Source organism: Spermophilus citellus (genome assembly GCF_964194105.1).
Source record: "Spermophilus citellus genome assembly, chromosome: 5".
NCBI classification, from domain to species: domain Eukaryota; kingdom Metazoa; phylum Chordata; class Mammalia; order Rodentia; family Sciuridae; genus Spermophilus; species Spermophilus citellus.
This window is the reverse complement of record NC_138186.1, coordinates 146,078,552-146,104,358: the sequence shown is the minus strand read 5'-3', so window position 1 is coordinate 146,104,358 and position 25,807 is coordinate 146,078,552. Positions and strand designations below refer to the sequence as shown.

The 25,807-nt window shown below is 35.2% G+C and overlaps 1 protein-coding gene across 6 annotated transcripts in view; it reads right to left on the bottom strand.

Annotated features, from left to right (window-relative positions):
- PEX7 (peroxisomal biogenesis factor 7) overlaps window positions 1-25,807 on the bottom strand; it is a 118,500-nt gene that overhangs the window by 40,918 nt on the left and 51,775 nt on the right. The window contains exons 1-6 of one of the 6 annotated variants that reach the window (XM_081293972.1): window positions 24,388-24,469; window positions 22,744-22,801; window positions 21,309-21,459; window positions 7,576-7,653; window positions 7,105-7,213; window positions 835-985 (exon numbers count right to left, since the gene is read on the bottom strand). In XM_081293972.1, the coding sequence (XP_081150098.1) occupies window positions 835-985; window positions 7,105-7,213; window positions 7,576-7,653; window positions 21,309-21,412 (442 nt within the window). In that variant the 5' untranslated portion in view covers window positions 21,413-21,459; window positions 22,744-22,801; window positions 24,388-24,469. Of the gene's footprint in view, window positions 1-834; window positions 986-7,104; window positions 7,214-7,575; window positions 7,654-21,308; window positions 21,460-22,743; window positions 22,802-24,387; window positions 24,612-25,807 lie in introns of those variants that run through there. The other 5 variants (XM_081293973.1, XM_081293970.1, XM_081293975.1 and 2 more) reach the window with 5 other exon arrangements.

Here is a 25,807-nt window from a genome sequence, read left to right as displayed (position 1 = left end):
AAGATTTATAGTTCAACACAGGCTCACACCAGCCAGCAGCAAGTCCAAGCAAAGCCAGCTGTAATATCTCATTCCCTGTTTGACCACAGCCAGCAGGTCAAAGAGGGGTATCTGGGGTGCATGTTTGTGTGTGTGTGTGTGTGTGTGTGTGTGTGTGTATGTGTTTCTGAAATATAATTGAAAAAAGATAATGCTAACCACTTTCTTATAGTAGAATTTACAAATTTAACATTCAGAAGCCTCTGGGTCATGTGTCTCACTGCAAAATCAAGTTACCAAGGACAGAGAATGTGTCATGGGGCAGTTCAAGCATCCCTTCCCTTTCTAGGATATGCTTTCAAAACATGTCTCAATGACTTAAGACAATTCCAGTACTATCACTTACAGGCAAAGGAGACCACTTATCATGGAGATAGTGAAAGGTATTCTCCCAAGTTTCATCTCTAAAAAGCCTAGCCCTAGATAAAAACATCTGATTCAGTCTGAAGCTTCCACTAAAACATACAAAGTGCACAAGTGATGCTTGTTCACTTTCAAAACTAATATTTAATACTACACCTGAAACTATAAGGTCTGATACAGCCATGACTAAAGCACTGCCTGAAGTCCAATTATCTTGTATTCACCTGATAATTACATTATCTGAATGTGTGAATTTCCTTAAAGTACCAATGCATTACAATGAGTATAAATTAGGAGATGACGAAGTAACTTATTTTAGCACTAATATGGCTGAGTTTCAAAAGAATCAGTGTCAAACAAAACAAAGAAGACACAAAAGTATAAAGAAGGCAACATTATTAATCTGTGCTGTCAGAAGGCAGACATATTTACCGTGGGTGGAGTGTCTGGGAGGAGGAGTAGTGACTTGAAAAACAGAAGGGGGTCCTCTGGTACAGTTCTGTTTCTTGGACAGAGTGTTGATTGCACAGGTGTGCTCATTGTGAAAATTCATCAGGCTGTATACATAAGAATACATGCCATTCTGTATGTGTGTAAAAGATAAACAACAGCACAACAAAGGCTGGGTGAATGGCTACTCTATTTCTCTTGACACAATATTATAGTTCTGAACCATCATATTCAAACAACATTTTTTTTAAGTCGGTTTAGGTTGTCCCTCTAGTGCAGTTAACCGAAGGGACACAAAAATGTAAAGACTGCTCTGCAGGAGCTAAGACTTTTAATCACTCCTATGGTTACACATTTGGTACTCTGTCCTCATCTCTCTTTCCTAAGTAAAAGAAAAGACTTTCTAGCCAAATGGTATACTGAATGTCTCATTCAACTCTTTCAGGACATCGATATTTAAAATCACATCTTCCAGACAACTGGCCTTTCATCATCAGCCAGACGTTTATCAGAGTCCTATGACATGCCATAGACCCACCTGAATTACCAGCTTCTCTTTATCATTTGCAGACCTGCCATTGGCAACAGAACCAGAATAGGAAGTGCTGGCTTTTACTATGTCTAATTCCAAATTGCAGTAAGTAAGAGGAAATTAGGTAAGAATAATGAGTACAAAGAGAGTGAACTAAGTACCAAAAGGGTACTTTTGGGCACCAATGATTTAATTGAAATGCCAGATGGCTATCAGATGTAATATGACTTTCTCTTACAGTAGAATAAGGTTTATTTTAACTACTGGCTAGACCCCACACATTCAGGCATGGCTATGACTTATGCAATTATATGGAGTCTGTAAAAGCAGTAATTTAGTTTTCATGGCTCAAAAGAAAGTTTGCTTCATATTAATCCTCTTTATATAAAGAGCTCAAATATTCTTCTTCACTGGACTAGTATGTTATTACCTAACTGTGCACTCCCTATTCTCTAGAGCAAGATACTTTCAGCCACCGCTCAGAGTTCTCATTCTCAGAAAAGCCAAGATTGCTCATTCCTGCAGCACACATGCACTGCAAAGGCCATTCTGATCCTTTGCAAATATGCTCTGTTCTGTCCACATCCCATCCCTTGGCCTCCTGCCCCTCATCTCCTAACAATAGGTAGTTCATAGGTAGCAGCTTAGACACTACTTCCTCAGGGAAGCATCCCTACCAAACAACCTTAATAAACTCAGGAATAAATAATGTTTCCATAGAATTCCAGGAACTCGTGTTACATAAGGAGGTAACATTTCCAGAGCCATGATGAAGTATTACTATCGATCTTATTTTAGAAATAATGAAAATATAGAGGTCAAGTAGCATGACCAAAGTCACACAATAGTGAGGAGAACAGAACTTGATCCCAGGCAGTCCAGCTCCAAAGTCCACATACCTAATCACTGTATTATAGTACCTCTCCTGCAAAGAACTTCACACCCCTTACCATCATGTGCTTCTATTTTTTTCTTAGCATCTCTCTTTCTTACTGGACAATATGCTTTAGGAGGACAGCTCTATTTTTTTCCTCACTTTAATCTCTTATGCCTAGTAAACAGATATTCAATAAATATCTGACTGAACCTGACAATGTCCCTCTCAACAATCAAAATAAACCTCGGATCTGTTTTTAAAATTCTTACTAGATGTTTATTAAAACTCTTATTATATTGTTTTAAAACATCTTATTAGATGGTTGCTCCCATATCTCATGTAATAACAATCAAAAATATTTTAGTCTTTGCCTGTGAAAGGAATCCAGTTATAAGAGATTATACATTTATTATACATTATACATTTCCTATTATTTTATTCTCTATAAAAGAATATACAGTGCTATAGGAAATGTATGAAAACAAGACAAGCAAAAAATATCTGGTAAGTAGTTCCTTTGCCTGCTAATACATTGACATGGCTTGGTAAGCAATTTTCTTGTCTCCTTTGGAATGACTATGGCACAATAAGAGTTTACTGCTTACTACACCACAACTCCTTACAAAAGTTCTGCAGAATAGAAAAGAAATTTTAAATCTTTTCAAATTTATGAAACAGGCTACTATTTGAAAAGCATCATGAAGGACTATGTCAATAAAATGGCAAATGTTTGGGGCTAGGGGTGTGGCTCAGTGGTAGAGCGCTTGCCTAGCATGTGTGAGGCACTGGATTCAATTCTCAGCACCACATATAATAAATAAAGGTCCATCAACAACTAATAAAAATGTTAAAGAAAGAAAATGGTAAATGTTCAATAAATCAACCTTCCAATGAGTTTTCAAAAATTCTAAACAGCTTTACTATATCCAATTTCACAAGGAAAGATTTTAAAAGGTTTTGTTGTGGTTGTTTTAAGGAACAGATGTTAGAGCTAAAAGGTTCAATGCTTTATTCATTAAATCCCTTCTGATTTATTTTAAGCCTTACATGTACCTAATTTAATGAAGACTGGCCTTCTAGAATCTACCTACCTACTTTTACTGAATCAGATTCACTCTTTCCCTCCTCAGCACAGGTAGTTTAGGTATTGCCTTCTCCCATTTTCTGTTCCCAACTGCAGAGGCTAAACCAGACCTAAGTGAGTCAAAACATTTCATCCCCTTCCTTGGGCAGAGTGACTGCTGCAGAGACATCCACATGTACCTATCAGAACCAATGACAGAATATAAAACTTTGAATGTCTGCAAGAGAATCTCTTCCTTTCCTATTGGAAAAAGCTAGAAAAGATGTAGGGGTTGGAGCTTTTGCCATCTTGCCAACATATGGTACCTGACACCAAACCAATAACAGGAGACAGAGACCTACATCTAACCAGCCTCTAAAGCCTAAGCTAGTTCTAGACTTTTCAACTGTGTCAGAACATAAATTATCTTCTTCCTTAATGCAGTTTGGGTCAGAATATTTTTCACTTTTAATTAAAGAAGTCCTGGATAACATGACTACTATTTGTATTTCTAACATAACACATGAAGCTAATATAAGTAAACAGAAGTTTCTATGAAAGACCACTTTTTAAGATTTTTTTAAGTTGTTGATAGACATTTATTTATTTATTTATTCGTTCATTTATTTATTTATTTATACATGGTGCTGAGAATCGAACCCAGTGCCTCAGACATGCCTGGCAAGTGTGATACTGCTGAGCCACCAATAGCCGCTGAGCCACAGCCACAGCCTGAAGGACCATTTTTTAAAAATATTTTTTAATTGTCAATAGACCTTTATTTTATTTATTTATATGCAGTGCTGAGAATCAAACCCAGCACCTCACCCATGCCAAGCAAGTGCACTACCACTGAGCCACAGCCACAGCCGCTGAAAGATCATTTTTATATATTACCCATTTTCCCTGTATGAGTAGTTTAAAAGTTAAGTATTCAGATTATACTGCTCATTCTACAATTAATCTTTTTCTACTGTTCAGTCTCATACACTGAATATTCTATGTGCAATATCCAGAGTCAATAATATATAGTGCTTCACAAAAGCCAATGTAAAAGGAAGAGATATGTGTGACTTAGTTCAAATAAAGGCCTAATAGACACCATTATACAGATACTTAAATAAATGCAGCTGTATTAGTTCATGATTTTGTCACCAGATTTTATATTTGGTCACAGGCCTATAAAGAACATGGTTAAAAACAAATAAAGGTGGGGTGCAGGTGTAGTCTTGTGGTAGAACATGGGCTTAGCATATTCAAGGTCCTGGGTTCAATCTCCAGTATCCAAAACAACCCCCCCCAAAAAAAAAAAAAAACAAATGAAGGCAATTTTAGAACTTTAAATGTTAACATAAACAAAACTGCATATCAATTACAGCAAGGTAGAATAATTTTTTTAAAACTCTATCAGTAGTTTAAGTTTTACTTACTGGTATTTTTCCAAATATGCAAAATTATACTTATTATTAAAATTAATTCACTGTGAATGCTGCCAATTAGCACCCTCAGCAGACATACCTTTACTTTTACTATTGTTGAAGGTGGAAATTTTTTATACCACTAATTCCATCCAGAGTTTGAAATGACCTCATTGAAATAGTATATATAAGGCCAAGGACATTCCTCCCCTAAGAAAATTGTGTGAATGTAAATCAAATTAACATTTTACGTTAGGGCTTTTCACCAATGGTAAAAAATATAAAAAGGCAGAATTTTAAAAATTAAACTGAACTATGGTCATCTCACAGATCTGACTGACTACATGCATGAAATTCATCCTTTACGTTAAATTAAAAGCATAAAAGATGATTAACTCAAGTTATAGACATAGGTTAAATGGTTAATAAATTCCAAGTATATTAACATTGCTGTTTACTTAATATATATACAGCCTATGGTTAGCTGTGCCACAGAAAAATAAAATATCAAAGAATAAATTCAGCCCTAGAAAAGGAAATATAAGTAGGAACAATATTTTAGTGGTCTCATCCCAAAAGACTTGATATTTTGGAAAAGATTTAATTCAGATCATGGATAAGAAAGTTACAACTCAGATAACTTAGAAATTCTTAAAAGTGTGTTAATTTCATAAGTTCACAGGTAAACTACTCTTCATTTTAGAAAATGTTCATTTTATCAAAGAACAAAATGTTTCTTAAATTAACTATGGCTCCATACATAGATATTACCATTATTCACAATTAGAATGTCAAAAAATTGCATAATCCAAGTGGATATATTTGTTTGCATAGAATTTACCTCAAAGTTTTTATTTGAGTGTCTTCAACTTAATAATACTTCCAGAATTCACAAAAAATTGGTTATTTTTAATTTTAAAGTTAAAAAATAATAAAATAATGAAAATAATTTGTCATTATATTTCCTATGGAAACTACTTGTTATGGTTCTGAATATGAAGTGTCCCCCAAAATCTCCTGTGTTAATGCAGGAATGTCTGGAGGTAAAATAATTACACTGTGAAAACTGTAACGTAGTCAGTCCATCCTGGTTTAAATGGACTGGGTGGTAGCTGTAGCAGATGAGGTATGCTGGAGGAGGTAGACCACTGCAGGCATGCCCTAGAAAGGTTCATCTTCCCTGTAGCCCCTTCCTCCCTTATTCTCCTCTCTGCCTCCTGCCCACCTGGAGGAAAACAGCTTCGTTCCCCCACGCCCTTCCACCATAATGTTCTGCTTCACCTTGGGCACAGAGCAATGGACTCATCTGACCATGGACTAAAACCTTGGAACTATGAGCCAAAATAAACTTTCCCGTCTCTAAGTTTCTTTTCTGTTGTTGTTAGGTAGTATGGTCACAGCAACTAAAAGCAAACTAAACACCATTCAACATAATTCAAAAACTCAGGGCACTGACATAATTTATTATCAAGAATGGAAAACATCTTACCTAGTGGTTGCCTATCTTTGGATACTGCATAATTAAATAAGAAGATAATGCTAGAAGTACACTATTTCTTCCTCTAGTTATTGTCTTATCTCCTCCTCTAAACAAGTAACTGTGCATAAAAGCTTCCAATTATTTACCTCCCCTCAAGGTTTTATAGCAGGGGTCAGCAAACACTCTCTGTAAAGGGCTACACAGAAAGTATTTTTGGCTTTGAGAGGCATTAGGTTTCTATAACTACTCAATTCTGCCACTACAGTGTGAAAGCAGCCAGACACAACATACAAATGAATGGACATGGTTGTGCTCCAACAAAACTTTATAAAAACTGTCAGAGAACCATTTTGACATGAGGCTAGCAGTTTACCCAGGTGTGCTCTATTTCAAGATTTCTTCTACTTAGTCTTCCCTGACTCCTCTGATTTACTACAATGGCTTTGGTTACCAATCATGAGCCAAGGACACAATTTTTATTCACAAGACCAGACTTTTTAGCTCCAAACTCAACCTCTTGTTGACAACCCCCACTCCAATCACACCCCCTGCATCTCACAGGTTCAATACTGTTCTAAGACAAAAGATCTTCTCTTTCAAATTTATTATCTCAGTTATGACATTACCATCCACAAATCTGTCCTTGCCAGGAAACAAGGAGATATCCTTTAGGACTCAGATTCATTGATTCATTGGAAAGCAATTTGAGTCTCAGCTAATTCTTTTAAAGAGGTTAATAAAGAATGAAAGTTCTTAAGAGCACCAAAGAACAGTAACATGTTCCACTTTCTCTGAATTTAGGGTACACAGTGCCACCTAATGGGGAAAAACAAGGCCACCCTCACTGCAAGTAAAGTTTTTGGTAAATTCAGATTTGTTTACCTGAAGCTGAAGCAAAACAACCAGGGATATGAGGAGACCAGATTGTGCTATAAATGACATTTTCATGACCTCTAAAGGTGCACAGAGACTTTTCAACAGTTGGATCCCACTACAAATAAATGAATAGATTAATTATTTAACAGAGATAAATTCAAATGTATGCTTTTACATATATTGCATGTACAATATACCATATATATTTATATATACACATATAATACACATGTTATCTCAAGGCTTTAAGATCTATTTTCATAAAAAGCAAGGTGGTCTTTAAGGGGCCAAAATAATCAATGCTAAGCTAATTAGGTTCTAGCCAAAAGACTAGAAAATTTTAAGTTCTAATGTTCTAATATATCTTTTAAAAAGAAAATCGTTCAATTCTTAAGTTACAGAATAATACTTTGGAAAAGAAATTCAGTAGAAGCACGGGAAAGAGAGTTTTTGTTTTTAAATACAATGCTGACATACCACTTTGATAGTCTGATCCCATGAGCCAGACACCACAAGCTGTTCACCTCTGGTTTGGCTCCAATCAACACTATATACCTAAAAACATGTAATGTGTTTAGAAAGGATAACAATATTAAATTGAATATTATATTTTATCTCTTTATGATGATAGCCAGCTAGAACACCCAATTTACTTTATTAAAACATCAAATAAAGTCCTAGCCATCTCAACATGATGTTTGAGAAATGGAATGGAAATTCTGTCTATACCTCCATGCATACTCCTTGTAGATAAGATTCCAACTGCCCTTAATATGATTCTACAGGATATTTCCAAACCTTCTTCACTAAAACAAATTACACATGTTTTTAAACCTACCAACAAATCATTGTTTGCAGCACCCATGAAGAAATGTCAAAGCAGATTAGAAAGTTACTCATCTAAAAAAAGCTTGCCTGGTCAATGTTTATCAGAAAGCATTAAAATTCAATTAATATCACTATCTGGCCTTTCTTTAAAAGATAAAAAAAAAGCTTATAGAAACCAGGTGATCCTTTCAGATCTCTTGGTAAACAGCTTTATTTATCCACTGCCACTATTATCTTTCACTGCTCTCAGTGAACCATTTCAAAACTTACATATGTGCATAATTATACTTGATGAAAGTAATCCTGACATGGACCTGAGTATATGTCATTAAATATGACCAGCTAGAGGTTATTTTGAATCTTAAAACTCTTAATTTCCACATATACATAGGAAATATAAGTGTATGGGATTTACTGTGATAAGTAAGGGTTACTTGCTGCCTGTTTCTCAGTGCTATATACTGAGTCATGTTAGAGCCTGATGAAAAAAAAAATCAGTAATACCAATACCGCCTTTACAATCTGGATGTTTTGTCACTTAGATATGAAATCTTAAAAAGTAACACTTAGGGAAACATAATGACCTTAGCATATGGTATCTACTACATAGAAGTGAAGATTAAATGGGATATAAAACAAAATGTTGAGAGCATCTGGCACACAAAGCTAAATGAAGATTTTTGTTGTTATTAAAGTATATTGTTGTTATTTTTGACTTTTCACATCAGCTTAGAGCAGGAGTTGGAAAACTATAACTAGTGGACCAGGGCCAAAGTTGACCCTATGCTTGATTTGTAAATAAAGTTTTATTGGAACATAGCCACACCCAATCATTGATAATGGGCTGCTTTGTGTGCTGCTTGGGCTGAGTTTAGTACTTGTGACAGTTACTTGGTAGCCTAGAAAATCTAAAATATTTACTATATGGTCCCTTAATAGAGGAAATTTAGAGGATAAAGTCAAATTCTTTAGCTGTCAAGATCTTCAGCAACTGCTTCCAAACTCTTTTTTCTATCTATAACTAACAGATGCCCAACAGCTCTTGGCTTTTGCTGCCCCTTCTGTTTACTTTATGAGTGGTTCCTTTAGTATTCAAAGTGCCTTCCCTCTTGCATGAATATGGGCAGCAGGTGAGCCAGGACTAGAGTAGGGTATATGAGACACTCACTTAGCTACCCTAAAACTTGGTTATCAAGATAAATAATCTGTTAATGCAGTATTTTTAAAATTTAAAAATAATGCAAAAAAATCCATGATGAACAAAATGTAAAATTTTATTTTTTTTCCGGAACCTTAATAATTTTATTTTTAAAAAATTTAAAACTTTATAGTTTTAAATAGTACTGCCCTTGCTGGTACTATCCTCACTGGAGCTGCATTTAGGCTCAGAATGAGTCCATTTTGCTTGTGAATTCTTCCTATCTAAGAACTTAAAGCTCCTGTTTATTTGTGAATTCCCATTTATCTGTCAAGATGTGGCCCCATTACTTCCCTTATGAACTGAAACCTCCCTGAAACCCCCAAGTGAGTCAGATGCTCCTTTTTGTGCACTCCACCAGCAGTTTGTACCCACTTCTAATCCAGTACTTGGCAAATTTTACTAAAAGTAATGTTAAATAACTGCCATACCTGCTAGATTTTGGAGACTCCTCATGAGCAAAACCACTGAGCTTTGAGTACACTATATTCATCACAATAAATGAGGCACTCATTAATTATTGGTTAAAATAATTTAGCTAATCAAATTTACTTTCACAACCTGCATTGTCACTGAGTACAGTATAGAGAACTACTAGCTAAAGACTAACATCTTCAGCTCATAGCCCCCTGCCTCCTCACAACTCCAGTGTGATGCCAGAGTCAAAACCCTATGACTTGTCATCTCTAACACTGCAGGCATCTCCATCAGCTCAGACAGAACCCAGTCCTAGCAGAACAGAAGAGAAGAAAATTATGCTGATGACACTTTCTTATCTGTCACACAACAAAGTGGCAAGTAATAGATCTAAAGAACAAAGTTAAGGACAGAACATGGTTTAAAATGGGATAATAGGGCTTAGGGTTGTAGCTTGTAGTTAGACACTTGCCTAGCACAAGTGAGGCACTGAGTTCGATCCTCAGCACCACATAAAAATAAATAAATAAAATAAAGGTCTTGTGTCCATCTACAATTAAAAAAAATTCTTTTAAATGGGAAATTAAGGAAACATAGTCAACTCAATCAATAAATACCTCACTTATCTTACTATGTTTAAAGTATTTGGACATAGTAAAGGAACTAGCAGGCTGGGAGATCATGCTTGAAAATGAAAGAACTACAGATATTAAGTTCAAAAGGGGTGTAAGATGGAAGATTCAGCTTGATGCCCAGAAGAAAAGACTTAAGTAGGGCTTTGAGGGCTGGCTAAAATGTCAGTAAGCAGAAATCAGAGATGAAACAGTGACCCCAGATGCCTCCGGACATAAATAGCACCCTAGGGATTAGGGTTAGTGAAAGCAAGATAATACCAAGGTTTTGTCAACTATCAGTTATGGTGGCATTAACAAAAGTGGAACACTGGAAGGTGGGCATGAATGTATAATTTTATACACACAAAGTTTGAAGTCACAGCAAGATAGCCAAGGGGAAATGTCTAGTATGAATATGGTTTGGACATTAACTTCAGGTTTTGAATAAAGTTCACAACCAGAAAGATATTTAAGGAGACAGATGAAAAACAATAACTGGATTTTGTTAATCCAATCTCAAATCAATTTGCTAATCTATTCAACAAACATTTATTAAGCATCTACTATGTACAAGGCACAAAGAAAGGAGCAGTTACAGTATTAGATAAGACTGACCCTCACAGATATTATATTTAAGCAGAAGACACTTATAAATAAAAATATGCATAATTTCAAGTTGCAATTTTAAAAACCTATTAAGAAAAATAAGGAAATCAGAAAACAATAACAAGGGCAGGGTCACTTCTCAATAAAATAAACAGGAATGACCTCTCTAAGCAGACATTTCAGTGTGGAAAAAGACTGGACTCTGCAAATATGAGAGGAAAGGCTTCAGATAGAGAGAACTAGAAAAGACTTTAAGTAGGGAACAAGTCTTCCATACCAGAGGAACAGCAAGGGTAAAGAGTTAGGAGTGATAACATCCTAAAGGATGGGGGTTAACAGTGTGTGTGTCACCAGGTGACGTGGTACACAACTGTAATCCCAGTGACTTGAGAGGCTGAGGCAGAAGAATGGCAAGTTCAAGAACAGCCTCAGCAAGTTGACAAGACCCTGCCTAATAAAATAAAAAGAGCTTGGGCTACAGCTCAGTGGTAAAGCAACCCTGGGTTCCAACCCTAATACCAAAAAAAAAAAAAAAAAAAAAAAAAGTCTGTATGTAATCTCTCTGAAGAGATCCATCCTTTAACTGCTTTCCTCATCTATTCTTATTCACCTCTAATCCATTACTAGACTGCATTTTAAAAATTATAAAAATAATAACAATATTAAGACAAGTATGATGGCATATGCCTGTAATCCCAGCTTCTGACTAAGTCTTCAGATCTAACTTCCAAATTAAGGAAATAGGAAGGATAGAGGAAGAAGTTAAATACCACCACGAGGAAACAATTAGCCAAATCCAGAATATAAGACAGGACCAATAACTTGGTTGCTTGAGCAAGTAAATACTATAGGAAAGGTATTTAGATTAAGAGCCATAACAGCTAATTGTAAAATATGGACCTTATTTGGATACTGATTCAAATAAATCAACTGTAAAAAAGAAAAGATATTTTTGTGATAATCAGGGATATAAGAATTACAAATTCAAGCCCAGCCTGGGCAATTTAGCAAGACCCTGTCTCAAAATAAAATAAAAAAGGGCTGGGCTCAGTGGTAGGGTGTTTGTCTAGCCTGTGTGAGACCCTGAGTTTGATCCCCAGTACTGCAAAAAAAAAAAAAAAAAAGGAAGGAAAAAAATGTATAAATGTCACTCCCCTGTAAAAAGCCTTCCAATGGTTTCAGACTATGTGACTTCCAAAACTTATCTTCACTCAACATTATGAGATTCATGTTGATTCATATTACCCAAAGGTCAAAATCATGCAAAACTATGCATGACTTAGGAATGCATACATAGGTAGTAAAGCTAAAAAGAAAACATAAATAGAAAATTGAGGTTAGTGGTTACTCCTGGGAAGAAGGAAGGAAAAAAGGAGAGAGAGGAGGGATAGGATTAGAGATGGGTAATCAGGGACTTCCATGGGGCAGGTAATGTTTTATTTCTTAAGCTAGATGGTGAATATGCAAGTGTTCAATATACCATTTTTTACATTTTACATATATTTTGAATGTATTAAATATTTCATAGCTTTTTTTTTAAATCTGCAATGACTTCTCACTGATCTTAGCACAATGACCACTGACTGTCGAAGGCCCACAGTCCATCCTTCCCCCTTCCTTTGCCTCTCACCCTACTCCTCTGGCCCCTCCATTTGAATAGTTCATTTCTTCTTTTACTCCCTCAAAGTGGACATGGCAAATGATCAAATTAAATATAAAAAGAAAAATATGCAGCATTGGATTTTATGCTTTAAAAGCAGGGTCCTCTAAATGCCTACCTTATGTAATTACTCTTGGCAGTGGTGAAAAAAAATGAGAAAAATGGAAAAAGAAAAAAATTTTAAAACACTGAACAATGTTTTGTGCTGCTTTATGAAATCTGAACTTCAGCAAAACTAGTTTGAGAGGACACATTTTATTACTGAAACTAATTCCCAAAGAACTCATTTTTAATCTACTGTAAAATAATGCCCTTTTTAAGTTGGTCTATTTAATTAAAAACCATCAAATACAAACTGTGCCCATAAATTTTTACTTATCCATATCAATGCAAAGGATAGGGACACTGACTTTTAATTACTAAGCAATTAGAAAGGCTACATATTTCTTTTAATGTAAAACTTAAATCTAAAAATAATTTTTCATTATGGAAATTTTAAAGCATGAACAAAATTACAGAGAATAGTATAATAAATCCCCAGGTACCTATTACACACTTTCTGTGACTATCAACATTTTTTGCCCATCTTGTTTTATCTGTCCCATTATTGACAAATTGACTCACTGCTAAAGTATTTAAGTATCAGACCATTTTACTCATAAGTACTTCAGCAGACAAGGATTTTTTTTACATTAGTTATTAAGTTTTATGCATTTTCACCCCTAGCAAGATTAACAAGTCTCCAATATCAACTGACACTCAATTTATATTCTTATATTCCTGATTATCACAAAAATATCTTTTCTTTTTTTTACAGTTGATTTATTTGAACCACTATCCAAATAAGGTCCATATTTTACAATTAGCTGTTATGGCTCTTAATCTAAATACCTTTCCCATAGTATTTACTTGCTCAAGCAACCAAGTTATTGGTCCTGTCTTATATTCTGGATTTGCTAATTGTTTCCTCGTAGTGGTATTTAACTTCTTCCTCTACCCTTCCTATTTCCTTAATTTGGAAGTTAGATCTGGAGACTTAATCAGATTCAGTTCAATGTTTTTGTAGCTTCCTATTATATTAGGAAGCATATAATTTCTGATTGACCCACTTTTAGTGATCCTAGATTGTTCAGAGACTGTTTCAATCTTAAATTAATGATTTTAACATCCATGGATGACCCTCGCCTACAGTCATTATTTCATTAGGGGCTACTAAATGATGATTTTCTAATTCTGTTATTCCTTCTGCATATATTAGCTAGGATTTTGTTATAAAAAATTTAATCAATTTTTTGTTATTCTACAATAAAATTCACACAGAAAAGGCAAGGTAAATGCCTTGTTCCTTTATCTTTATTTATCAGTTTTCAGAATAAGGACTTGTTTATCATATTGATCAGTTATTTTCTAATAATTATAATTTCATGTATGAAAGAAAATACATATATAACAGGGTGTGTATATACCCTATACTCCAATTCATTGCTATAATCCTTTGTTATATTCAAATTGTCCCATCCTTGACTGAAAACCACTTCCAGTTGTTTCTTCTGAACCATGGACATGCAGCCAATGGCCCCTTGCTTTCTGACACAAAACATCCAATTTTAAGATTGTTTCTACTTACCCTATATTCCCATGTCTCTTATTTCTTATATTAAAAATTTTGGTTTCTGATGACATAATTACTGTTAAGCTTTATCCTGTGATATACATATAAGAATTTCAAATAATAGCATTGATTTTTCTGAATGCAGTTTAAAATTTTTACTGTTTATCAAATATCCCATTGGGGTGAACAATACTGGTTTCTTAAAGTCACTTGAAATCATTATTTTTAATACCTGATCATGGCGCCTTTTGACAGATAACAATATTAATTTGTTTCTGTTTGTTTTCAATTTTTAGCATTGCTTTTTTCTTTCTGATTCAAATTGTGATTCCTAATTATATAAAGTATTTCAATGATCCTACCTCAAAAATATGGAGAAATCTTATATCCATCTTTGTCCTCACTCCCCTTTCTTCCCCACTCCCTTTAAAAGCCTTATTAGTTTTTTCAGTTTTTTCATTATCTTTCTATTGTTTCTTTTTGAAATATATACATATAAAATGTAATACATGTTTATAATAATGTAAAAAAGTAAAATACGTATGCTTATATTGCTGTCTTACAAAAAATTCCTCATATATTTAAAAAGTTCTGCAAATAAATCCATTTCATATGAGCTTGCAGCAAAACTAAAAATAATTTCTAGTTTCATGATTTAAAATTATGAAATAAGGTTGCATAATTCTCCTACATATGTTTCTTAATAGATTCTAAAATAAGAGAGATGGGGTTCCAATTCCCATCTGCGGTTCACTCACTAACTTGCTTTGGAGACAAGTGTATTGTTGACACCTACACTGAGTAAATGAGAGCAATGACAGATATAGTAGCAGTAATCATGCATGAAAATTTTTCTTTACTTGAATACATTATATTACAGTTTCCATCTATTTAAAATTATCATTTTCTCTAAAATTTTTTAGAAAGCCTTGAGATTAGATAAATGGACTGTGAATAATGATTTTGCAAGGTAAAGTAAATCACTCCCCTTATTAAAGATTTTTGAAATCTACATTTTGATTACTATAATCTTCAAAATACTAGACAATACACATATGATCACTATGAAATTAAGGCAGTGGCTTCCAAACACTGTACACGGAAATCATCTAGGAATCTTTAAATAATACTGATGGCTTGCTCCAATCCTCAGATGTTGTGAACTGACATGAAGACTTTTAAACGCTCCCCAGATGATGCTAACTAAAGTATGGCAAAGTCTGAGAACCACTGAATTAAAACAAGAATTTGCACATCTTTCTCATTTTAAATGCTAAAATTTCAAATGTCTGAAGGATTTGTCTAGTCCTATATAACAGCTGATGCTTAAAAAAGTGGATTAAGTGGAACATGGGTAATGTTTATCCAGCCATGTGTGGCCTGCTTTATACCAACAGGGTGTGCCCAAAATCTATATAATCATTTTTCTCTTGAATTTTCACAGCATAAACTCCAATCCTGCCAGCCAGGCACAAGATAGAGGTCCATCATGAAATGACCTTTATCCCTCTTCCTTACTTCATCTTCAATCTTTCTACTATACACTTTGAGCTCCAATTAGACCAAAGAACTTGAGGTTGCCTGAATGTGTCACACTCCTTCACAGATCTTAACTTATGCAGATGCCTATCTCCATCACATATCATTTTTCATTTAGGCCATGCTTTTAAAACATAAGGATTAAAAAGTAACAATCAATATTGTTATAGACTGGATCAAGGTATTCCCTCAAAGCACAGTTAAAATAGGAATGTTCAGAGGGGAAATGGTTAGATTATGAGAGTTGTAACCTGATCCGTCCATTAGTATGAATGAGCCAAATGGGTGATAGATAGGTAAGGCATGGCTGGAAGAGGTAGGTCACTGGGGATGTGCCCTGGAATGGTTCATCTTCCCTGCAGCCCCTTCTGTACCCTCTCTGCCTCTTGGAAGACAGAAGCAGAGCTTCTTCCACCATGCCCTTTTGCCATGATGTTCTGCCTCACTTTGGCCCAGAGCAATGGAGTCAGCTAATAATAGACTGAACCTCTGAAACTGTGAACCAAAATAAACCTTTCCTTCTCTAAATTGTTCTTGTCAAGTATTTTGGTCATAGTAACAAAAAGCTGACCAATAGAGATATTACATCCTACTGGCAGTAAAATCTAAAATGAGAGAATTGATTCAACTGATACCTAACTAGAAACTATTTTCCTCCACAATCACAAGTTTTACTACTATTTCAAACTATAAAGAAATCTTACTACAGTAACCTACTCTAAAACGAATGGCTGAATGTTTCTAAATATGAGAAAGGAAGTACATTGAGTCTAATTCCTTCCTCTAACCATTCCAATTTTTTTTTTTTTAAGGAAAATAAGGGGAGGGGAGGGAAAGGGAGAGGAGGGAGGGGAAGGAAGAAAAAAATTCCTTCTAGACAGCAAATCTATTATGCAGCTTTAAATGTAAATATATATATAAATGGATCACATGAGTGTTAAATGTATGAATGGTTGTCATTCTACATTAATATTCTTACTGGTACCATCATTACAGCCTTCTCAGCACCTATCATTAATAAAGGGTGAATAACTGATTCATTTTTTTTAAAGTTAACAAGATTTTAACCACATGGCACACCATTACTAAAAAATGTATAATCAAATATATTTTCTCCACAATAGGTTACTAAAAGTTTCATGTTTAGTTCAAAGTAAATTTTCATAAGCTATGCTCAAAAACTTTAATGAATTATACCTTATAAAAATTCAGCAAATTAATAATCCTTGGTATTTTGACAAAATTTAACTATTTTAAAAAATTTTAATAAGTAATTTGAAAATGAAAAGCTGAAATAAACATTACATTGATTCTGCATCATCTTCTTCTTTTTTTTTTTTTGGTACTAGGGATTGAACCTAGGGCATATTACCACTGAGCTATACCCCATATCCTTTTTATTTTTTAATTTGAGACAGAGTCTTGATTAAGTCACCCAGGCTGTCCTCAAACTTGGAATCCTCCTGCCTCAGCCTCCCAAGTAGCTGGGCCTATGCCACCATGCCTGGCTTGATTCTACATCATCTTTAAGGTCAACATAACTCACTATCAACAATATTGTGCCATAAATCATGAATCAGAAAAACAAAATTTTGGGTTTACACTCATTTTTTTCTCCTTCTTACTGAACTTTAAATTTTTTTTATTTTTCCACTTCTAGTATATGTTCAGAAGTAATCTAAACAAAGGCATTTTGAGAGTTCAAAAGTAATAATGGCTTCAGCAAACACCAGTTAAACAATATAGAGAAGAATCTGATTGCGCTTCAATGCCAACTTTAGAAGCTGTACACATATATAATGTTTTTCTTTCTTTTCAAATCACCAAGACCTTCATTCTTCAAAGCCTAAAATATCTGTTAGATCTCTCCTTTTTGATTCATCTAAACATCTGAAAATCGATTATAGGGCATTTGTCACAAGTAATCAAGTATTAAAATAAGTAAACAGAGAATTTCTAACACATTTTACATTTTTCTAATGCCATTATAACAGCAAATGGTAATAGTTCATATTTATTCAGTGCTGGCTCTGGTCCAAGCACTCACAATGACCCTGATACAAACTACTATTATGCTCAGTTTACAAATGAAGAAACTAGGGTTTAGAAAAAAATAAGTAACTTGCCCAAAGTCACAGAACTGGTAAATTACAGAGCTAGGACTCATACCGAAGACTGACAGCAACCAAGATGTTCACCCTTCCATAGGAGAAGACGGCCCATTGTTTGCTACTCTATTTTATAACATAGCTTCCCTGAACATACCAGTGAAAAACACTCAAACTGTGTACACTCATTCACTTACTAACTTATCAACAATATTTATAAACTCCTCAAAGCATTCATTTGACCTAAAATACTTTTTTAAGTGTTTCTTAGCACCTGGTATATACAACGTACAGAATGTGTTCCCCCAAAATTTGTTTGTTGAAATCCCAACCATCAATGTGATGTCAGCAGGAAGTAGGGCCTTCAATTCAATCAGGTCACAAGGATTAAGTTCTCAAGAATGGGATTACTGGCCTTATAAAAGGGACTCTCAAGAGCTTGCATACCCTCTTTCTACCATGTGAATATACAATGTGAAGACAATGGTCTGAAATTTGGAAGTGAGCTCTCACCAGAAACTGGTCATGATAGCATCCTAATCTTGGACTCCCAGCCTCCAGAACTATGACAAATTTCTGTTGTTTATAAGCCACTCGGTCTATGATACCTTGCTATAGCATCCTGAACTAAGACAAAAATCAGTATCAAGAAGTGGAGTTCATGCTGTAACAAATACTAAAAGGTTATCTTAGTTTATTATTACTAACCAAGCAAATTAATACAATAAAATAATGATAATAATAATAAAATCTAATCGTTCAAGCTACTTTTGTTGGGCTATTTATTACAAGGCATCCTAAATGACACAAATGCTCATAAAAATTGCATTTAAAAAGAAAATGAGTAGGAACAATCTAGAATAATAAGTTGTAAAAAAAGATACAAAACAAAATGTTTTCAATTTAAAAAGTCAGTTTCATAATTATAGAATGATGTAAATCTGGTTTAACAGTTGTTCAAATAACAAAGATTTTCACAAGATTTTACTAGTGAATTCAAAGTAACCCACCACTATGACACAGCTGAGAAAGATATACAGCCTTTTCAGGGAATATTATTAGAACCAGAGGCACAAGATTATGGTGGCAAAGTCTTATATAGCACGGCACTGATCATCACATTTCTGGAATAAATTAAGTAGGCTACATTAAAAGAGACATAGAAAAACAGGAGAGTACCAAAGGAGGGTTTCCAGGAGTGTGAAAGATGTAGAGACCATGTAATAGGAGGACAGTCTAAAGAAATGACAAATGCACAGTTTGGAAAAGAGAAGACTAAAAAAGGGCATGATGGCTATTTTCAAGGGTTCTCCTAGAAAAGAGGGAGTGGACTTAGTCTCACTATTCCAGAAAAAGGCATGGGAAGCAATGCAATGCTGGGTGCTATTGGAGCTTTATTCAGGCATAGAAAAAGCACTTTTCCAACCATTAGAGTAACCTAAAAGTCAAATAAGTTACCTCCTAAATATAGTGAAATTCATTTTCACTGAGATAAGTAAAGAACAAATGACCATCCATCAGGGAAATTCTAGAACATATTTCCCAGGAAATATATACACACCACTGATTGTATAAAAAATGTTTTTAACTGGTATATACATTTTATTCACTATATATACTTTTAGCATACATTAAAAACATACTATAATGCTTTATATTTACTGTGTGTAAATGCACATGCTAAATTAGTTAACAATCCTATAACTTCACAAATATTACTATTTTAGAATAAATGAAGTAATAATTTAAGTTGATTTAAAGAAAAAAAATCAAATAAACATGACCCATTTTATGTAACTAGATGCATTATTTTATGATCCATCTTTTTTATTTAGAGAAGCAATAAAAGTCAACAAAAAATTAAACAAAAAAAACTCTTGAGGGAAAAAACATTTTAAAATGAAAGAAAATAAAAACATTATTTATAATACAAGTGGTATAAGAAGGTGGTAAAACTCATGAAGGCACAAAATATGTCTGAATTTTGGAAATGTTGTGCTATGGGAATTCTTTCACTGAATACCCTGAAACAAAATTCTTCCTTTAACAGTTGTCTTAATACTCTGTGATTCTCTAAAAACATGGTAATTTACAACTATATTTATTCAAACAACCTTCATGATATAACAAAGTAACTAAAAATTTTCACTGTTTTCAGTACTAATCTTAGAAATATTAATTTTCTATACAATATTTCAAACTGAAATCAATATCTCAATGGACTCAAAACTTACACTCTGTTTTCTAAAACAGAATAGGCAATTCATAAATGTAAAAATGAAATGCACATTGTATTTAAAATGCATAATTAAGAAAACCCATTGGTGTAGTGTTTTTCTTATATACTAATAATTAAGGCCCTACTACTGGTACTGTTGGTTTTCTATTTTAACACAGAAGAAGTGAAAGTATTTCCTATATTTATAAATTTACAAAAATACTGGCAATAAAAAAGAAAAAATTATCTAAAATCCATGAGTGAAAATTGTTCATCTATTATTTTTTTACTCCCCACCCTTAAGTTGGGCACCAACTGTGTGCCTTAAGTTGCTTAAGGGGATTTCACTATTATATAAAAATCAATAAAATAAAAATGGAGTAGTTGAAAATACAAAACATTGTACAGAGTAGAGATATTGAATAGCACCTGTCTTCCTTCACTTTTTTTGGTCCCCTAATAACTAGTCTACTTTTCAAAATTTCATACTTCACCACTCTTAGAATTAATAATTCCAATTTTCACTTTATTGTTATTGGAAAACCAAATCTAATAAATGTTTTCATTATTCCCATGACACAATGAAAAATTTTTAAATGTTAAATTTTCAATAGCCACAACTATAAAAATCATATTTGTAAGCCTCATATAACCAATTTTTTCTCACAAATACTAATAAAAATTGATATATGTCCTCCCATAACCAATCTTTTCTCTAATAGTCTTACATCCAACAAGAATTTATTGATGGCCTACTATGGAATAGGCACTGCAGTTGATACAAATTTGAAAGTAAATTTGCAAGTTATCACCTGAAGGATCTGTTGCTACCTAAATTTTTTAAACATTAAAAGAGAATGTCTTTACCATCCTGTTCCTTAAAAATATATATGTATTTTAGTATGACTAAAGCCCCAACTATTGCCTACGCTACACATGCATACACAGAAAATCTAGACACACAAACCAGATAGGATTTACATTTAAATTTTCTTTAGTACAGTCTGTCTCATATTCAGTATTTGGTGCTGTCTCAAATATATTCTGAAAATCCTCAGGAATCTTAATGAAGCCTAAAGATAATCTTGTGATGATTTTGTGAAAAGTCCGCCTACCCCTGTCTTAAGGCACTGCATGGAAAGCATATTCTTCATGGCATAAAGTATGGGGCTCTCTGGGGGAAATGACGCTACCCACAGTATACTACTGGAGGCATTTTTACGGCCTAATGAGAAGCCTGACCTTTTCTTCTCTTTCCAGATCCTTAGGCCAACTTTATATTTGAATAATCAGATAATAAGTGACATCTAACATGTATAAGAAACGTTAAACTTGTCCCCTGAAAGCATTTCCTCAGATTTCAAAGTCTAAGAAAGAAAAACAATCAGCATAAAGAGATTCTCTTCCTACCTCTTGAGTGTGTTCTTTATAGACTTGTAGTGGCCCTGCGGCTTTGGCAGTGTCCCAGAGCTGCAGCGAGCCATCACCACTACAGGTGACAAGGACATGTTCATTGTTCTCACTCCAAGTCACATCAAACAAGCCATCGTTCCAGTCAAAGCTATACCAGGATGAACAAAATCAAACAAAAATTTACACAGGAAGCTGAATAAAAATAGTAGTTTAAAAATTATGAGTATTTTTCCTTAATTTATCTTTGTGTGTGTGTGTGTGTATATGTGTGTGTGCGATGGTAGTGCTGGGCCTGGTGCATATTTAGGAAAGCATTCTACCAGTAAGCTACATCACCAGCACCAGTTTATCACATATTTTAACGTACATTGTCTCTTATGATCTTCACAATATGGGAGAAGTTAAGCAGGTACTTGACAGAGGAAACAAGTTCAGAAAGGCTAGAAGAATACCCCAGGTCATACATGTAGAAACGGAAAAGCTGGATTAAAATTAGGTCTCCTGACTACTAATATGGAACTATTTACACAGGAGTATTCTACCATACATGGGTTCTAATTTTTGTGACTCATAGGATGGCCCAGCAAGCATATCAAAGTATGAATGTAGAGTAATAATTTTAACTTTTCCCATAAATCTTTCACCTAAGTCAGGCATGGTAGCTCATGCCTATAATCCCAGTAAGGCTAAGGCAGGAGGACTGCAATTCAAGGCCAGCCTCAGCAACTTAGCAAGGTACTAACCTTAAGCAATTTAGTGAGAACCTGGTTTTATATATATATATATATATATATATATATAGAGAGAGAGAGAGAGAGAGAGAGAGAGAGAGAGAGAGAGAGAGAGTGCGTGCGCGCGCACGCGCGCGAGTGAGAGCTGGGGATGTAACTCAGGAGTAAAGCATCCCTGGTTTCAATCCCCTGTACAAAAAAAAAAAAAAAAAAAAAAAAAAATCCCCCTAAGCAGGAAACAGTTATTTTCTGAGAGAATTTCCCTTTTTTTCCCCTCCCCCTTTGACTAATCCTAATGGAAGTATTAGTGAGCCCAAAAGTCCAAGAGGCAAGTCAGGCATAGAAGGAAAAGAAGAAAGACACAGGATAATCCACAAGATGGGTAATTAGCTCCTGCATTAGGAAAGTTACACTATATCAAGACAGGAAAGACAAGCAATGCCATACCTTATACTAATTATTTCACTTTTTTAAGTTTAAATTTTATAATTTATAAATGGATACTGAAGAATAAGTTTTAGAAATAATGTGGCATAGTTATAACTTAATGGCAAAAATAATTTCTATACTATGCAAATGCTAAAGTTCCTTTTGTAATGCAAATTAAAACATCTTTCCTTGGTCAAAAAGATTCAAATTCTAATTCTATTAAGACTTTAATAAAACAGAGAATACATGTTTAATAATTAAAACCATCTTACCTTCTAAAAATTCTAAGACCAGATTCATTGTGATCCAATATCAGTAGGGTTCCACAGCCTAAAAATAAAAATGTCAAGGTCACACTGCCAGGTAAACATCTAGATCAAGAAAGTATCAAATACTGGGTACCTGATTTTACTACCACAGATTTCTTCCTGAAGTTATTTGGACCATGTATACGAAAAGATTTGAATTGTGCTATTAGTTTTTCATATTGTGCTTCAATTATTAAATATTCAAATTACCATCTCACCTGTGATTTAAATCCAGACACAGCACTAATAAAGAGGAGAGAGATTTGAATGCCTACTCTGATAAGGCAAGGTGCTAGGCACACAAAACTTTCAAGCTGGGGTTATCATCCCTATTGACAGATGAGAAACCTCAGGCTTACAGACCCCTCATGACTATGATCCTTGTACTAAATCACCCTGCCTTGCCAATATAAAACACATCCAACATGGGATTCTAAGACAAAATATGAATGTGGAAACATCAAATATTTGGTGAAAAGTTATAATATTAATAATATCATTTGTTTACCAGCAATGAATTATTTACTAAAGAACTAATGTATTTTTTTTCTTTTGGGCACTGGTGATTGAATCCAGGGGTGTTCTGTTACTAAGCTACATCACAAGCCCTTTTTCATTATTATTTTAAAATTTTGAGACAGGATCTGCTTAGTTGCCCAAGTTGGCCTCCAACTTACAATCCTTCTGCCTCAGCCTCTCCAGTAACTGGGATTTCAGTCATATGCCACTGTGTAAAGCAAGAACATATTTTAAAAAGCTATATATGGGCTGGGGTTGTGGCTCAGCAGTAGAGCACTCACCTTGCGTGTGCTAGACCCTGGGTTCTAGCCTCAGCACAACATAAAAATATATGAATAAAATAATGGTATTGTGTCTAACTACAACTAAAAAATAAATGTTTAATTTAAAAAGTTATATATATATATCTTTACAGAAATCAAGGCAGAAAGCAAGCTCTTCATTTTAAACATGGTTGATTAAAAAAAAATACCAAGTCCTTTTCAAGAAGTCTTTGGAAAAGATTTAAAGCAATATTTCAGACTTTTTAATCTCCAACCTAACTGGTGGGCAAGGACTGTAAACATGACATGCCCGACTATGAGCTAATGATAAAAATATATATAAGGAGGGACTGGGGATGTGGGTCAGTGGTAGAGTGCTTGCCTACCATGCACAAGACCCTGGGTTCAATTCCCAGCACTACAAATATATCTATTTGTGTGTGCAGTCCTGGGGAGGTGCGTGTTTGTGTGTGTGTGTGTGTGTGAGGCAGCACTGGAGACAGTGAGGTCTTGGGGGAGGTGTGTGTGTGTGTGTGTCAGCACTGGCGACAGTGCGGTCCTGGGGTAGGGGTGTGTGTGTGAGCACTGGAGACAGTGCGGTCCTGGGGAACTTGGGCTTGCCTACTATGCCACTTCTACACTGGAACTGGCAAAGGTGACCACCGCCAGACCAGCTCCCCACGCTTTGCGAGCGAGGAGAGCGGAGCCGGCCGGCTGCTCTGCTTCCCCCTGGCGTTGGCTGGTGGCAGCTTCTACCCTCGGAGGCACTTTCCCAGGAGCGGGAGAAGCCAGCGCTCTACTGGCGCCCGCCCTCCCCCGGGCTCACCCGCGATGCCGTAGTGCTGCGCCGCGGCGCAGGCCAGGCGGCCCGGCAGGTACGGGGAGAACTCCGCGGCGTAGCCGTGACGGCCCGGCACCCGCAGCGTCCGCGCCGCGCTCATCCCTCCCGCCTTGCCGACCCGGCCGCGGAAGCAGTCCCCAGTCGGAGGTGCACGGAGGCGACTCCCTGACAGAAGTTACCGGTCCAGGAAGAGCAGGCGGAAGTGACAAGGCCGGAGCCCCGGATCCTAGATTCCGATTGGTCTGCAACAGAAAGGGCGTTGACTCCGGCGAAGACCATTTTTGTTTTGGGTAAAACAAAACTGATCTGCTCCAGCTGAGAGGATTTACAAGTAACTAGGGAGGGATCTAGAGTTAAATAGTATGATTTCAGACAATTGTTGTTGCATCTCAGCCTCCACTGAGAAGCTGTTTTTTTTTTTTTTTAATTAAGTCTTTGAACTTTAGACTGGCATCAGAAAATTTTCTGATGATTACAGAATGAGGCAAGCTACAGCACTCTGAAACCATTTAGCGAGTTCAAAAGGCAATCTCAAGGGAAGTTGAGTCAATATTTAAGTCAAGCGCCAGGTAAAGCAAAGGGAAAAAGACGTTATCGTGAGCAACTATTTTTATACGTAGAGATGTATAGATATCTCTCTATAGATACCCTTGGGCTATTCAGGAAAACTAGGGTTTATTAATTCATTCTGGTCATTTTCCTCTACATTTTCTTGCATTGTCTCAAACATGAGATTTTGAGGGACATCTAATATCTAAACCATTACAGCATGCTTAAAATGCAGACAGTAACACTGAACTTAACAGTTTAGATGTAGATTCTCTGGTCATTGAACATATTCAGGTGAACAAAGCACCTAAAATGTGCCATAACCCTTAACAGAGCTCATGATTGGATTGACCTATACATGAGTTCCCCTGCCACATTGAGATGACCCTCATTTACAAGGAATAAATTGTTCCTCAATAGGAAGGATGGTGCACAGAAGGAAAAATATCCCAGAAGGAACTGAAGAAACAAGAACTTAAAGCACAGGAATGAATTCAGCAAAAAAAAAAAAAAAAAAAAAAAAAAGCAAATTAAAAATTTTTTGAAAAGTAGGAAAAGAAATGGAGCCTTTCTTTATTTTCTTCAAGAAAATTAAACATTCATCTTCCCAGGCCATTCTGGGTGTGTGTGTGTGTGTGTGTGTGTGTGTGTGTGTGTGTATGGTGTTGAAGTTGTTTTGTTTTTTGTTTTGTTATGGTTTTTTTTGTTTGTTTGGCTTTTGCTTGCTTAACAAACAAAAAAACAAAGTGCTGGTTGAAACCCACCTCCAAGCTATTTGAAAATGGAATGCCCTTGTGTATGGGGCTTTCTGGCACTTACAAGAACCACGTTGGAATCTGACACTAGAATATAAAGT